The 16690-nt window shown below is 41.4% G+C and overlaps 1 protein-coding gene across 1 annotated transcript in view; it reads right to left on the bottom strand.

Moving 5' to 3' along the window:
* Positions 1 to 16690, bottom strand: part of ptprn2 (protein tyrosine phosphatase receptor type N2) — a 156731-nt gene that overhangs the window by 23534 nt on the left and 116507 nt on the right. The window contains exons 12-13 of the mRNA XM_085362286.1: positions 3948 to 4163; positions 905 to 1108 (exon numbers count right to left, since the gene is read on the bottom strand). Coding sequence (XP_085218412.1) covers positions 905 to 1108; positions 3948 to 4163 — 420 coding nt within the window. The remainder of the gene's footprint in view (positions 1 to 904; positions 1109 to 3947; positions 4164 to 16690) is intronic.

Below are 16690 nucleotides of genomic sequence, written 5' to 3'. Positions count from 1 at the left end.
TTAGTGTCAACGTATTTATTTACTTGAAAATATCATCGGACTTCTTCCCACCACTATTAGCTGTCGATTTGTCTATTTAATGACCCGTAACAGTATTTTCCCAAGCATTCATTAGGTACCACTAACCCTAACCCACTGGCTCTCAAACTGTGGTGAGGGACAGAAACAGGTGGATAGAGTTTGCTGATGCTATTGCACTTTCAGCTTGGATCTTTTTTATTTTTTATGACTGTTAAAAACTGTGGGGTGTGTGTGTGTGCGTGTGAACGTCCTTCTGAAGTGGGGTATGCCAGGAAAAACTTGAGAACTGCAGCCTGAAACCATCACTCTCAGCTAACAATTTTCACCTCTCAAGTTCTCTTGCTAGTTTTCACAACAGTCTGCGTTCTGCATTTGATCACAGTTATTTCATTAGACAGACATTACTAAACGATCACTCAGATCTCATTAAAGACATCCCGCGTGCACTGTTGGAGCAGGTATTTGTGGATGCCATCTTTTTCGTGCTTTATGGATATCCTGATTTGTACTTTTATGATTAATGTAGCAACTCAACACTCACCATCCTCTGGTGAAGTGCAATACCAAAGGCTGGGAATGTCTGATGTAGACTTGTGACTGTCTACTGAAAGCTGACCCTACTTACATAGCTTAGGAGTCTCACACACTCGACTAAACCCACCCTGGCAGGTTAAGTGCATATTTATGAGACATGAAGGGATGTTTGTGCTTGTTCAGTTGAAACAGTCAGACGCTAAGAACCACAAATGCTCTCTGAGGGCTGGACAACAAGCCATGTTACCAGCCAACCTCCATTTAATAACTCATCTCCTTCTTTACCCCCTTTTTCCACCTCATGAATCATTACTTAAATTATTTCTGGAGTCAAGGCAAAGCTTCTTACCAGTATCATGTGACCAGTGGAGATGTCCATGTTGGATGGGACTGGCTCTTCACACCAGGAGGAGGTGCTGCTGCGGGTCGACGGGCTGGCTGCGGGGCCATCGCTGAACTGAGATGACACGCTGTTGAGCCGAGAGTGGCGCAACGTCTCCGGCCGCTCGACGCGCTCCGATGTTCGTATCGCCATCCGCTGACGACACAACTCCTGGGGATTACAGGAGACGACGATGGTGAAGAAGTGGATAATGAAGAGCGCAGTTCTTCCTCTTTGCAAGCTCTTGTGCATTTATCTTCTTTTCATGCACGTAACAATAGCTTTATGTGCTTATCCTTGCTGTGAGGGGCTGGTTTCTGTAAATGCACCTTGTGAAATCCTGCATCTCGGCTGAGTTGATCTGTCCTCACTTAACTGTAGATTAATGGCTTATCCTCGTGGATTATGGAGCTTATACTAATTATGTCAAAAATACATGGTTGAGGAACCCTTACAGAATAAATTCAGTATGTCACACCTTGCTGCCACACAAACAACTCCCTTCAACGCTAAAGAATGGATCTTTCACAGCATAATCACCCCACATCCACACGGTGAACTCAAACTGCACAGCAAAAAGTGCTCTACTTAAAAAAGAAGAATCTTTTTTTAAAGGATTTTTTTTTTTGCAGAGAAGCAAAGGAGATACAAAATGAAGTTCCACTATTGCAAAATAAATGAATAAACATTTCCTGTCGCTTACAAAGCCACTTCTATTAAGACCACACATCTTTGTAGTCTTAATGAGTCAGTTTTTCTCCAATCATGCCTCAGTGCAGAGACAGAGGATTAACCCTCTGAGATCTAATTTGTCATCCTAGCCCCCAACACTTAGCCTAACTGTACCCTGATGTTATAGTGACAAAATTCAATTAAATGAGTTTTAATGCATGTCAGTTAGAATAATTATTATAATAATAACAATTATTCGTGTTATTTCCCTTATTTTGTTTTCTAAAATGACATATTCTGATGGTTAGGACCATCACTATTGGTTACTTAGACCTCAGGGGGTTAAACAGTTCAAGACTGAGCATTAACTACTAAAATGACCAGCACAGGGTTGTATACCTCGGCCAACAAGTTACATTGGAGTTTATATTCATGCCTGTTTAGACCCATGGAAGACTTTTAAAGGTGGATGCCAAAGATCAATTCTGCATCAGTAAATTCCAGAAATACAGTCACAGTCTCTTCCTCCTTTTCCCGAGTTATGGCTGGAAAACCTGGCTGGTTATAAAATGTTGCTGCATTATGTATTTGTTAGACATTTGTGTGAAATTCTGTCCCTAAAAGTCTCTTGTGATGTAACCTTGATCTTTGACATACGACCATCAAACTCTCACAACTTCACCCTCTACCGCACGTTTGCGCCACATGTAATGAAACTCCACCCCGTGACGACGCTCTATCTCACTCAAAACACTCCGATGATAGTTTATCAAATTTGAAGAAATTCGCCAAGAGCGTTCCTGAGCTATTGTGTTCACCCAAAAAAAGATGTATGAATAAATGGGCAACGAGAAATGATAACGCCTCTGGCCATGCATGTTGACAGCGCTGAAGCATAATAAAAAAATATATAAATATATATATTAGAAAGAAAATCTGCTGAATTTATGCAAGCTTACATATTACATCTGCTTCCCCACAATAAGGTGTGGCTTCACTGGATATTTCCACGTTAAATTTATAATCTGTAAGCCCCACCGTGTTTAAATTTGGGAGGCAAAGCAGTCAGCTCCACAGAATTCATTTCCATACTCAATTAATAACAGTCAGGGCAGGCGGGCCAGTGAAAATGCCTCGTGAAAGCACATGCTATCTCATGATGAATCATAGCGATATTTCCCTCTGGAGCACAGGCCTCTCTAAGCTCTGGTCTTGGATCAGCTTTTCTGCCATCGGACTTTAATGATTAGAGGCATGAAGCAGTGCCCTGGGCCTTGGCCCCAGGGCACAGTCCAGGTCCACCTCATAATTCATCCTACTTCTCAACATCTCTGCAAAGCCCTGTGCTGTACCAGCGCTGAGAAATGGTCCCATAAGAAGGGAGTGGGATGCAGTTAGTGCCAGAGGAGAGAGACACACGGAGCCCAGGGAGAAGCACAGGTCGTGAGATTACACTCTCCCCGTTAGCCCCTTCTTTCAGACAACTAATCAGAATGAAAACAGGGCCAAGGGGAAACAAAATCTACAGTCCGTGCTGCCATTTTACAATAACACCCTCCCACTGCAGACAGCTCTCCCCAAACAACTCTGTATGTTAAGCATAGAGTACACACCCACAAGACAGCAGAGTGGCTAGCAGAGGACGAACAGGTACCGGATTTCACCTTAAATTTGCACCGATTTTCATTAATTTATGATAATCAAAGAGTGGAATTTCAGAAAGAATATTTTTGCATCTATTCTTAATTTGAATATTTTTTTATTTGATATCTTTTTTAATGGTCATCACCATAACACCTCAGCCTTTGGAAATCAGCCTCGTGAAAACCTGATAAAATATTGAAAATGTTAACGTGACATGCAGATAAATGTGTTCTGAGTGCCACGCTGGGCACAGCTGAGCCCCAACTCTGAAAATCAATACAGCCCAGGCTGCCTGTTGCCCTGGAGGAACTGAGGGAATAGGTCACAGTGGCGGTCTGCTCCCTTTCTCCTACGCAGACACACACAATTCACATGAAAGGGTAAGCATATCTATTGGAAAAATGCTACTGGCAAAGAAAAAGGAAAGATTTAAATACACATGACAATATTTTCCTGTTAAACTACTAAAACATTTAATAGCACATAAAATAAAACAAAACAACAAAATCGCTGCATCAAAAAATGGTCCCGAAAAGCAGGTGGAACAAGAGTCACTCAAACATGAGCAGACAAACTCTCACAAACCAATTGGATGATCGGCCGTATTTGAACAGAGGGTGCTTCCCTCCAATAGCAAAGCACAGGATAAGAATCCCGGCCTCTGACTGGCTCATAGCAAGGAGGCTGGTCTTACCTGATAGGTTGCAGTGGCATCAGTACTGGTGTCAGTCCCCAGACTGGCTAGCTTCTCCTTCATGTGTAGGTGCGAGCGCTGGCGCACGCAGAAGAAAGTGGCCGACACTGCCACGGCCACCAGGATGAAGAGCATGCAGAGGACGGAGAGCAGCAGGAACTGGCCCGACTCCACCCTGGTCTCCTTCACCACGGGGATCTGGGTCAGGCTGCCCCTCTGGAGGACACGCACACAAACAGAGAGAGAAAAACGCTGTCAAGAGCGGTAAATGATGCCAGTCTGTCTTTTTCCCAGACTGATGCAGTCGCTTTTGATTTACAGCAACCTCCATATCAAGTCTGCAGTGCATCAATTTTCACCTGAAGGCTTGTGTTGGGGAAAAAATGTGGATGCAGAAGTGATGCAAGTGCCTTGTCACCTTACCTCCACTTCCTCTCCCACTCTTTCCTTCCACCCACTGCCACTGTCTGACTGGCCATTCTCATTAGAGAGCTCTAACTCTGGCTTGATAATATGCATTCAGACTCAGTCAACCCCTATTACAAGCCCCTGTCCAGTCCTGTCTCCTCACTGTGCCCCACTATAGATATTTACAACCCCATTTAGTGCTGGCATGGCACGGGCTGGCACTGTGCAGCTTCAGGAGGCCTGGATACTAAAAGCTGTTGCTTAATTAGCTCCTTTGGTCCTGAGTTTGGCTGGATTAGGCCCTGGCCCAAGCTGCACAGCTAATGGCTACCAGGACTGGGGAGACACAGGCGGCGCAGACTGGACCCTCACACATACACTACTATCACCAGTTCAGTAAAAAACAAGAAAAAAAAAAAGCTTTTCAAAGATTCACACCAACGCTGCATGTTAATTTAGACAGTAGTTTCTACAGCAGACCAGGTTTAATGTGGTGTAACATCATCTAAGAGATTTTTATCAGTGTAGGTTAAAGAATAGGCCCTATGTGTTGATAATTGGTCCACTTGTGGCCATTTACTATAACAATAAATCCCCTGTAGGCCTCGCTGATACATATTTTGAGAGCATAACAGTGATAATTAGGAGCAATAATGCAGACGGATAATTAAAGATACCTAAAATGTGGCTGCTAATAAGACTGCCTGTGCTGATTGCATAGGCATCCTGTCAATTTGTCTTTGCTTTGAGCTCTGCAAAACAGAGGGGTGCAATTTGGCCCAGCACAATTTGCCTCACATAAATCATCCTCACTGTCCTCTGCGATTGACGTAAAAACATGGCGTTTCTGTAAAAGCCAGATCTCTGCAGATTTTGATCAAATTTTACCAGCTGCACACATGCCAATAGCTATGCATCTGCAAAAGGGCAATATCAATAACAGTGCACGAATACATCAGCAGGCTCCTAATTGTCTGCATGCAATATTGAAAGATTGATGGGTGGAATGAATCAAATCCACACACCCCCCCCCCCCAAAAAAAAAAAGAAATAAAAAAAGCAGCCAGTCGTGCTCTGACATTTAGCCTGAGGGGTCTAATGGGCCGGCTGAAGGATGACTACATCTTGTTATACCATTTTCAAAACAAGACACTTCACCTCACACCAGTAACAATGCGGTTTGACCTTGTGGCTCGTAATTGCCAGTGTTTTAGCTGTTGTGCCGATGCCCGGGTCTTTTCGATTACTGTGTTGGGCCTGACGACAGTTGCTGTTGATTGCAATTGCGGTGACTCGAGCATGTAGTTTCAATCAAGCATTAAGAGGTTGGACAACAACCGAAAGGTTTGAAGAGGCTCATATACGGTTAGAGAGGGGAGAAATGGCCTCCATCCAGTGAATTGTCTCTCGTTTTTAGTGATTGAAATGAATACACGGACAGCAGCAATGTTTTAGAAATGAAAACTATTTTCATTTGCTAGATGCATTCTAACATAAACACGCACACAAAAAATAAAAATATCGAAGCTTAAAAAGCCTCCTTCCACTTTGCATCCAGCATATCTGGCACCATAGGATGCTACACTGATTCAAGCCTCTGAAATCAAAGTGCCTACTGATTCAGATCTGCCTCAACCGATTTCCAGCAGTAGCACAATAATACAACTCTATCTTTTATTTCGAAAAAAAATAAATTAACATTTATTATAAAGTTCATCACGGACGTGGCCCTTCGTAATACGTGGCTTATTCTCGAAAACGATTTACCTGGTCAGCTTGAAATGAATAAAAATGTTTGGGAGCGAACAGACTTGAAATGCAGTGTGATCTTAAAAGAGTGTTTGAAGATGGCAATCGAACTGGAAGGAAACTAGAAGAGAGACAGAAAAGGGGGGGAAAAGGAGGAAAAAAGGGGAGGAGATGTGCCGCGAAGAATTACCTTTTGAGTTTTGTTCCTCAGCTTTTGTTTTTTCAGCTTTTTATAAATTACATTTTGTATTAATTTTTCACCCCATGATTGGAGTCTGGTTCAACTAAAAATTGCATCAAGATTTCCCTCATAACTAAATGAATATTTTTAACCGAGATTATTCTTTTAAAAAAAAATCACAAGCTATCACATTTAGAATTTTACCCCCTTTTGTTTTATGTGCATTTAATAAAAAATATCACCTGGTTGAAGCATCACAGAATAAATCATCAGCTTAGTTTTTTTTATATCTTTTTGGAAATGTATTTGTTAAATCTCTTGAACACACACACACACACAAATGATTTTAACACCATTCCTATCTCTGGTTATAACTCTGCCTCTAACAGGCTCTCTCCCTCTGCTCTCCTCTCTGCTCACATCGCCCCTGTCTGGTGTGGTGAATTAGCCAATCTGAGAGGAGACAAGGGGCAGATGGATTTCGGTGCTCTGGATTATTCACATAATAAGAGGGAAGGTCAGGCAGAGTGGTGCTGTCGGGGCAAATGGCCATCCATTCACTCACGCCACAATACCTTTAAGAAGTACGAGAGGAAAATCCTTCCAAACACCACAACGCCAGACCTTAAATCAAAGTCTTTTCTTTTTGAAGTTGCAGCTACTATTGCAGATTTGAATGGTATGAAATCAGCTCCATGTAAGCTGTATTCATGAGAGAACCTGTGATTAATAAAAGAAAAAAAATCTCCCAAAATAAAAGTGTCTAATGTTGTTTAAATTTGGCAACATTGAAAATAATTTTTAGACTTACTTTTATTCATTCATTTATATATACAATATATGTGATTTTTTTTAAGTCAGCCAGTCCTAAACTAGACTTAAACGATGAAAATAAATCTAGGAATTAAATAGATATTTATGTCACAAAACACATGATTAAAAATGAATATTTGAGCAGTCAAAGAGGGGAATTACCAGTTCTAATTCTCAACATTTAAGAGTTGGAGCTGTCGGCACCAAAGAAGATGAGCCTGCTTCGAAACTTTGTCCGCTGCAGCCAGATGTGCTCCCATCAAAGCAGCAGACTCAACACACCGCTTCCTAGGATTTTTTTAAATCTTTTTTTTTCTTTCTGTAAGATTAGATTTATTTTTCCATACACTGGAAGCCAAATGCTTTCGATTCTCGATCACATTTATGCCATCAGCTTTTCGTGATTCGGTCTTCAGCAAACTATCGCGCAGAAGGAGCGAAATTAAATGTGCTCAGACTGAAACCAGAGCTCCTAAATTATTCTGCATCTCGATGAAAAACCATTTTCGCTCACGGGCTTTCACCGTGATTGTTCGCAAGTTTTTTTTTTCTTTTGTTATTTTTTTTCCCAAAGCCAATCCTTCTCTCTCTCTTTAACCGTTAAAACTTGCACACTGATTACAGCACAAAACAGACACACGCGTTTTCAAGCCAGGAGATAATTACCCAAATCCATGTCGCCGGGCAGAGCACGGAAGCTGATGCTGCGTCTTGTATTCCAGAGAGCACGGATAACCACTGACGCTCGCCGCAGCTCCAAGAAGCGTTTGCGCGTCCCGGCCGCCCACTCAGTCCGCTTCTCCAAAAGTTCCCCTGCGATGGTCCCATGCGTGCCCCCTCCCCAGCGCCAACAAAAGACGTAGATGAAGAAAAAAAAAGAGAAGGGGGCAAAAAAGGGAGAGTCGAAGAGAATAAGAAAAGGGAGAAGAATGTGGGATATGCCCGCCTGATTTTCCGAGCCTCGGAAGAATGTGCAGAAGCCCCACTAGTGAGTCCTTTCAGCGCCTCTGTGCCAATGAAAAGAGATGGGGAGGTGGTGGGGTTGGGTTTTTTTTTTTTTTTTTTGCGATCATTTAGTTAAGGCTGAGCCCCTCCTTATATTCAGCCGCTCAGGAGTCCCCGTCCATTGCACATGTCATATCCACTGGTTGCTATAGCGATGCCTCCACATGTTGTCGACAGTGAATGTTCAAGGAGCGATGCCTGGCTAATAGGCTTGCGGGCCGAGGGGCGATATGAATGGACATAGGGCTAGTCACTCATTTGTTGAGCTACTAGGGGTCTCTGTGTTTGGTGTGTGAATTGCTGTTTTCTCAGGCTCTGCTTTTCCTCTGCTCCCTCTCCCAGGGATTCAGTTATGTGAGCAGAATAAGGGAGATGGGGTAGTCTATTCTTCAAAGTAGGCTTTTGCATTTAAAGCTGAAGTGAGCGCTATTATTGGAGGCTACCACACCGTACAGTAGTTGTAAACTATATGAATGCTGCATCGGAGATAGATTGGGTGCATTCTGGAAAAAAAAAACCCAAACCTCAACCTAAAGTAAAATTGCTTATAATTGGCTGAGTCTTTTCTCCGCTTCCTTCCCAGTGCTGCCAAAATGAAGTGAAAAGGAGGTGGAAATTGCAAGTTTAACAAGTTTTAAGGATAAAACTCAATAAAATGCTATCCTAATTAGCAATCAGTCTGAAAAAAAAAAATCCAATGGAGAGTAACAGCTGCACTTAGCAGGGAGAGAGAGAGCGAGAGAGAAAGGGGGATTATGGAGAGCACAAGCAGAGAAAAGGAGAAAGCAAAAGAAAAGGGGCGGTGAAGAGAGGAGAACGGGGGTCCTGTCAAATGCAGATGACGAGTCGTGGGGAGGGGGGCTGTGTGACGGGGCGCTCTCCAGTTTATTTTTTCCATTCAGAGAGCACCCCCTCCTCTCCTCTATTGTCCCTCAGTGTGACAGCTGGAGTTGGCAATGTGAAGGGGAGAACAAAAACGAGCTTGCTGTCCAGCCTGGGTCTGTGGCCACATCGGACGCCACCACATCTCCCCCCCCCACCCCCCAAAAAAAGCAGGGCCAACCAGACGGGCCCCGCGGGGATGAAACCTGAAGCAGAACACACTCCGATTGACTCGACAATTTTACAGCATCCCCCAAAAACTCTTAAATGCGTAATTGTACCAAGCAGGATTAGCTGCAAAACTAAAACTGTGAGTGCATTTGGCTTTCCCCTTTTCTCATGGCCACAATACGCTTGACACTTCTCACGTCGTGCTCTCTGCACACTTGCATCTGCAAATATCAGAAAATTATTCAGAACCCAGACGCTGTTTTCTCTCCTCCCTGCGAGAGGGCATGCAAATGCTCATGGAGGTAAATTTTTCTAACTTGCAGGATTCTGATTCAGTTTTGAGCAGATTAACTCATTCTTTCTGCAGTGGCTTGCTGTTGCAGCAATGCACGACAGATGCAGAAGTAATGCAAGGTGGGAGACTTTTATTACGACTGCCGGTGTGTGGGTTTTATTACTGGTAAGAAATGAATAGTGGCTCCTGAAGTTAATCCCCAGAAAATCAGTCCCTACATTAAGTCGGCAATCATATCTGTCTTGGTCTCTGGTGGATTGGAAGAGAGACCTGTTCATGCTTTTTCATACAAGACACCCTGGTTACACACCTGTCAGCCCTATCTAAACCCATACTCACCCAAACAAGAGTATTCCCCTGACGCTCAGAGGATGAAACCTTTACCTTTTCTTTGAAGGAAAGCCTGACTTTGGCACATGCCATTTTCCTTTACTTGAACTCTGCGTAAATGGACACATTTTCACACATGCCGTCTGCTACGTGCCGCACAGTGCCATTTGACAACTCGTGTCACATCCCCCCAGTGAGGCCAGCGCTAATGGTTATCTCACCAGGGAGGTCTGACGTGCATCGATTCATTCTTTCTCTCTCTGTCACACACACACACAAAACCCTACAAGCAGTCAAATTCAGGATCGTACTGAAGTAAGTCGCTCTCGTGGTCACTGGTGATAATCGTAGATGCTGTCTCGCCTGCGTGTCCCTCCTGTAAGTACTTCCTCGGGGTAACACATGTTCCAACAGCCGCCTTGAGTCCTGCATGGCTTATCTGTCCTCCTCTACTCTCGCTGCTAGGCTGTTTGCCTCTGTGACACATTTCACATTTCTAATAAAGAAAAAAGACGGAAAAGCAATGAGTGTGTTTAAACAGTGGCAGACAGAGGTATGCGGCACTTCACCATGTCACCAGGAGAGAGGTGGGGATGAGAAATGTTAAACAAATGCCAGGATCAAGTGCGCTACCTGCGATGGCAGAGCAGAGACATCCACTGATGCCTCTGTGTGAGTTCAGAAACGGGTTGAGGAGACAATAACTTGCTCAGGTATTATCTTTGCACCTACAGGCTGCAGACATCTGGGCATATTGACATGTCTGTTGGAAATGTGCAGGTATGCTTCAACAGTCCATCTAACGGTGTAGGAAGACCTTCATCTGGACACACAGACGTCTAAGCTTTTAATATTTCTATTTTAGCAAACAGAATAGAAAGCCACCTTGCAGAGGACAGGGAGGCAGCACATTGGTGGTGCACACATATACCAATCACACTATAATGCTATCAGTGAGAGCCTAATGTCATTTACAGTGCTGCACAAGAAACCAACAGCTGCAATGTGTACCTGCAAACTTAACTAATGTGAGAAAGTGCTACACCAGAAATAGTTAGGGGGATGTTCTGCAAGGCTTTTTGAAACAGGGTGCAATAAATTATTCATAATAATATGTGAGAGAAGTGGTTTCTACTGCTCAATTTGGGAAGGTGTTGGAGGATTAGCTTCAAACTGTAGCGCGGAGAGAAATGTATTCAGTACAAAATACATTTGGGTTTTGTCTTCCTTTTTTTCCCACCCCTCTCCCAGATCCACCAGCTGTTATCGTTATTGCCGAAGTGATATTACACGATACGTGCGAGAGGGAAATCTCGAGGCTCATCTGGGTTTTTAACTCTTCTGTTTTTAAGCGTTTGATTTACACATTTACCCTTATGCTGTTTGTCATGAAACAAAGCTCTCATAAAGGCAGGGGCAGAGATGCGAGGACGAAAAGTTTGGTTTGAAAGTCTGTCTGCTTGTATTCACAGTACACCGATGTCATTCTGGGATATTGTTAGTCGCTACACTGCACTTTGATTTTGCCCCCCAGACATAAAATTATACGTACACAGAGGTAGACTATAAAAGGTGACACTTTGCGCTCTTGTCTAAGCCTCTTTTAAAACATCACTTAAGGTGCAGAAAGTTGACAGCGAGGTGAACGTCTTTAAATGCATTGTGTCTGTGTGTGTGCGAGAGAGAGAGAGTGCGAGAGAGAGACCATGTGTTCCAATGGAAGATGTTCAAAGACCCAAAAAGGTCCCATTTCTGGGTTTTACTTGAAACATTTGAATTGCTGTGTCTCATGCTCATCACTTGCTCAGAGAGGAACCATTCAAAACCCGTGTGTGTGTCAGCCATGTCATTCTGGTATTTTCCCCAGATGAGCTTGTTCAAATAGGCCTCTTTCTTATGTGAATCCCAGCCCAGGCTTTACCAATGCCAAGTAGTTCAAAGCAGTAAACATCAAGGTAAATGCTATGCCTGTCATCCTGACTATATTCAAAGCACAGAGGCAAACCCACACACATGCACGTCAGCGCGCACTTCAAAATGAAATAGTGTTGTGGCGTCACAGCCTGGAGTATGAAATCACAGCACATCTGTGAAATTATAGAAAGTGTTGTAATCTATTATGATATAAGCAGAGTGATACATATTATGTCTTGATTTAAATGGTTTATAAATACTGATCACGTACACATACACTACTGTATGGATTCCAATCGCTACAGGTGAGGGAGAATAAAAAAATCCTGTAACTGTTTTAGTCGAAATAATATAACACAGAACCGTTTCTCGTCAGTCCCCCTGCACTCAGCTTTTTAAGGTACTTGGCAGGTAGGTTATTCTAGACTACTGGACAAGTTGAGACAATATGTGTGGATTTTGGCTGCCTCCCTGTGTCTTTCTAGACATCCCAGACTGACTCCAGGCTCTGAGATCAGGGCTTTGTGTGGGTCGTATGAAGGTTGCAAGACTCCTTGTTCTCCTCACAGATGAAGATGGTCACACCATGGACAGGAGGACACTCTGTAGCTTGTGTTGGCATTGCCATGAGTGGCTACGTATCCTCCTACTGTCTGAAAATTCTTTGGTGGTCTCGCTGCTTTGGCTCCATATAGTACACTAAAAAAACTTCAAAACAAAACAAAAAAATCTACCAAAATAAAAAAATAAATAAAATAATGTCACATTATTAAGGTATTAGTAAGGTGTTAGCGAGTTCTTAATTCATCATTTATACAGGATTACTCCTCCTTAGTATGCCACTTATAAATACAGGCATAATATTATGACTATGAAAATGATTATTACTAGCAGTGATAACATTCTTCTTGAGTCTCTCTATGCTGTCTGTTATGTCTCATAATGGATGGCTGCCTCTTTCTGAGTTTGTTCTGTTGTGAAGGACTTCCTGTTAACTGGGAGTTCTTCCTTCCCATTGTTGCCAATTGTTGCCAAGTTATTGCTTATAAAGGATAATCTAATTGTTGGGGGTTTCCATTCTGTAGTGTAGGATCTTTACTTCACAAATTAACCTCCTAGGACCTGGCGTCCACATATGTGGACATCACATTTTGGGTTATTTAGACCAAAATATTCAATTTTGCTCTACAAGGGCCTGATATCCACTTACGAGGAAATTATACTGCTACTATTCTATTGAAATTTTAAACGAATATCCTCATATGTGGCTCTCATTTTTCTTAGAAACAAAAATCAGGTTAAAAAACCCCAAATCTGGTAATTCTTTGCTTTTACGGGTCGCAATCAGCCCAAATATAAAAGAGAAATTAAAAATGCATGCCGTGGAAGAGTTCGGGTCTTAGGAGGTTAAAGAACAATGAGGCTACTTTTTTTTGAATAAATGAAATTAAAATGAACTGCACATAATTGGAAATGGTAACTATTAAGGTAACTAGTGTACTCATTTATTAGTGTATAGAAAAGCATGATTTCAGATGCAGTCTGAAGCTCTGTGTTTTGGCTTGTTCGCTTGCACTGTTTGTTCAATCAGCATTTAAATCTAATATTCATTAAACCTTTTGTATGTCGAGCGAAAGGCAAGTCAACATTGTGGATAATCACGATCTGATGGCACTAACTGTTTATCATACAAGTCAGATGGCAGATTACCTAAAATTGTCAGTAATCTTTGAGAAAATTGTCATTGATTTTAGAAAATGGTAAACAGAAGCAGTTTCTCCTTTCAAGGCTGCAGTCATTGATTTGTCTGCTGCAAGGACATGTGTTAATATCAGAGTTTGATTGCTGTAGTAAGCTAATTCAACTTACTATATTTTAATTATTGTATCACTAACACTGCTCTTTACAGTGTTCATATGAAAATGAAGACTCTGCAAGAGTTGCAAGTAACTGTTTTCTTTATATTTTTGTTCCAAGGAGCCAGACTCTTGTAATTAAAAAAGAGAGTAATAGTTCTTCAGGCTTTCAGGGGTCTGTCAAAGCTTTTCTTTCCTTCCTCTAACCATTTTCAGAGGATTTTGTTGTTGTTGTTTTTTGTTAAACTACTTAACACTGACCTATGGATCATTCAAGCATAAAATAAGCACCTACCCCAAGAGCTGAACCAGTGTTGTATTTACACATCACATACAACATACAGCTGGATATACTACTTAAAGAAATTACAAGAAAGCGTGCCTAAGAGAGTTCAGGCTGAGTTGAATACTAAACGTGTTCATACCAAATATTGAGTTACAGAATTGCTAAAACTTGTTTTTGTGTTTATGTACTGCATTTGTACATGTCTCAGTTTAAATCACTGCACATATTTCCCATTTTCCTAGCAAAATATAAATGAATAAAGGGTGGGCCAAGACTACACAGTAATGTGTATTGTATTCTTAAAAATCTGTGCTAAAGCTGCATATCATAGTTAGCATTCTAATTATTTAATGGCACTGAAGTAATAATACAGCTTGGTTCTTGTATGATGTTAGCTTCAAAGCTAGTTAGCCTTAGAGCTACATGCTAATGATTACAGCTTACATTAAAGCACATACCACTATCAAATACTTTTGTTTAACTTTTGACCTTGTTTTTAGGTTTTTAAAAAAGGCTCCTCTCTAAGCTCTAAAGTTACAATATTTTTGTTTGTACACCAGTTTATTTGAATAGCTAGTTACTGCTAAGCTATGACTAGCTAAATCTGTCTGAATGGTCTCTTAAACTGAAGTGCAGCTTTACATTTAAGCTCTGATCTTCTTTTAAAAAGCTGGCTTGTTAATTCCAGACAAGACAAAGCTGTCAAGTGTCTGAGAAAGTTGAGCTGATTTATTTTAACTTTCTATTTTTTTTTTTATTTGGTCAAGGTGCAGCTTTAATTCCCAACTGGTTGTAGCTGACAATAATGATCCTTTCTCCCTGCAGCTGTGATGACAATAGCAATATGTCTGACAAGGATGATTGTGTTTGCTAAAATGCCAGCCAGAATTAATTAAACAAGGTCACCAAATGGTGCTTGTTGCTAAAACTTACAAAAGTCTGCTTGGTATCAGTAAAGATGTTTGCACTGTGGCCCGAGACAAAGTAAATTATGCTCAGATTTGCATTAATCACAACGACAAGAATTATTTTCAAGATGTAATGAGCTTCTGACAGGGGATATTATAATACAGTAGGTGAAAAGTCATTAGACACCAAATAAAATGGCCATGCCCAGAGTGTGATCTGAGTTTGCTAAAACAGAAGCCAATCAGGAAAAGTAATTGAAGGTAATACTTCATTCTCTTGTGGCAAAAGATAAAAGAAGAGCCACCACTAAAAATCATCCGCAGTCAAAAAACAGTGAGGAAAAAACACTGTGGTTTTAATTGTTTTGTTTGAATAGAATCCACACTACTTTTAGACTATTGTGTTCTCAGCAGGCTTTTTTTTTTTTTATCTTGGAGGGAGATAAAACTGCAATTAATTTTGAAAGGGGCGAAAACAGTGAGACAATACATCAAGTCACACATGAGTGGTGGCAGGCAGGGATATGTGGGCTGCAGCGGAATAACAGAGGTAGTCAAAGGTAGCATTCATAATTGAAACCCCTGTCACAAGAGACTTAGTGGGCTGGGAACCTCTGATACTGAGACTGACAGTAAAGGGACAAAGGGAAGTGTTCAGAGGAGAGCACTGAGTGACTTCATAGGTTCAACAGGATGGGTTTCCTCCACACCTGAGTCCACCTACTATCTTAAAGCCCCTGAAACATTTTACTGCTCTATAGCTGCTGCACCATTGCACAGTGGTGCTCAGTTTCATAGTCCAAAGAGTTAAAATTCACCCACAATCTAAAAATAAGTTGAATTGTACTTTTCAGTAGATCACCCTTGAGCCAAAACCTGCACAACTAAACTTACTTTTCAGCTGAAATGTGTTTTCTCCCGGTAAGGTAGCATTATCGTGACTTTTGCAGTATGATGCAGTTTAAAAAGAAAGCTTACATTTGAAACACGAGGGAAATGCTGGATTTTCACAAAGTTCACTGGGGGTCAAGTCCTGTGTGGGATAGTTACTTTAAGAATGTTGTTTGGGCCAGAGGTCTTGAACATTTATCTGTTTTCAGGCTTGAGGAGACCTTGACAAAAAAAGAAAAAGAAAAAACAGATGAACAGGTTTTTAAATGATCTATCCTTGGAGTAAGCAATTCTTTGGATTCTTTAGAGGTGCCTGGTGCCTTTATCCTCTTAATTTCGCTGCAGGTGGTTAGCACGGATTTATACCGGTTAGTGCCGAGTAGTATAGATTTAAAATCCCAAAAAGAAGGAACGTTGTGGAGAAAAACGAAGAATTTAACAGTGTGTGAAAATTACTGATATGCCTGTTCCAAAACCAGCCTATTTCTTTTACTCTTTTTAAAGTTATTAGGGTGCTCAATACTTTTAAAAAATTTCTTATCAAAGAGAGCTACTTTCACTTTGATTCATTTGCACAAACACCCTTAGGACTCAAAGTGGCCTTCGAAGCTTTAAAGTTACTGTTTCCTAATAGTGCCCAAGGTACAAAGTAACAATATGCTCAGCTCCAAATCTTTGAAGGCGTACAGGGTGCCTGGTTTTAAAGAAACAAAGAAGGGAGAGAAAGTACCACTACTCTCTGATGAATGTATCTCACTATATTTGTTAAAGGCCAAGCTTAATAGTTTCCTAAAAGACCTAAACATGCTAATAGATATTTTAGATTTTAGATAGATGTGTTTTGCAGCTTTTTTAAGGTCAAATATTACTCATAATTTGGTGTGACACAAGAAGATGACAGGGATAGGGTGAGATGGAGGCAGTCAATCAGAGATCAACATAAGCGACAACTGTTTTTGCAGTCAACAACAAAGTGTTAGCAAGAACCATCGGAAATATGATGGCATAATTTGACATAATAACCATTTTTAGTTCATTTTCCCTAGTTTCTGTA

Source organism: Diplotaxodon limnothrissa, linkage group LG9, assembly GCF_057381915.1.
Source record: "Diplotaxodon limnothrissa isolate DT_005_m linkage group LG9, D_limnothrissa_male_GT1.1, whole genome shotgun sequence".
Classification (NCBI taxonomy): Eukaryota; Metazoa; Chordata; class Actinopteri; order Cichliformes; family Cichlidae; genus Diplotaxodon; species Diplotaxodon limnothrissa.
This window is presented reverse-complemented; position numbering and strand designations above follow the sequence as displayed.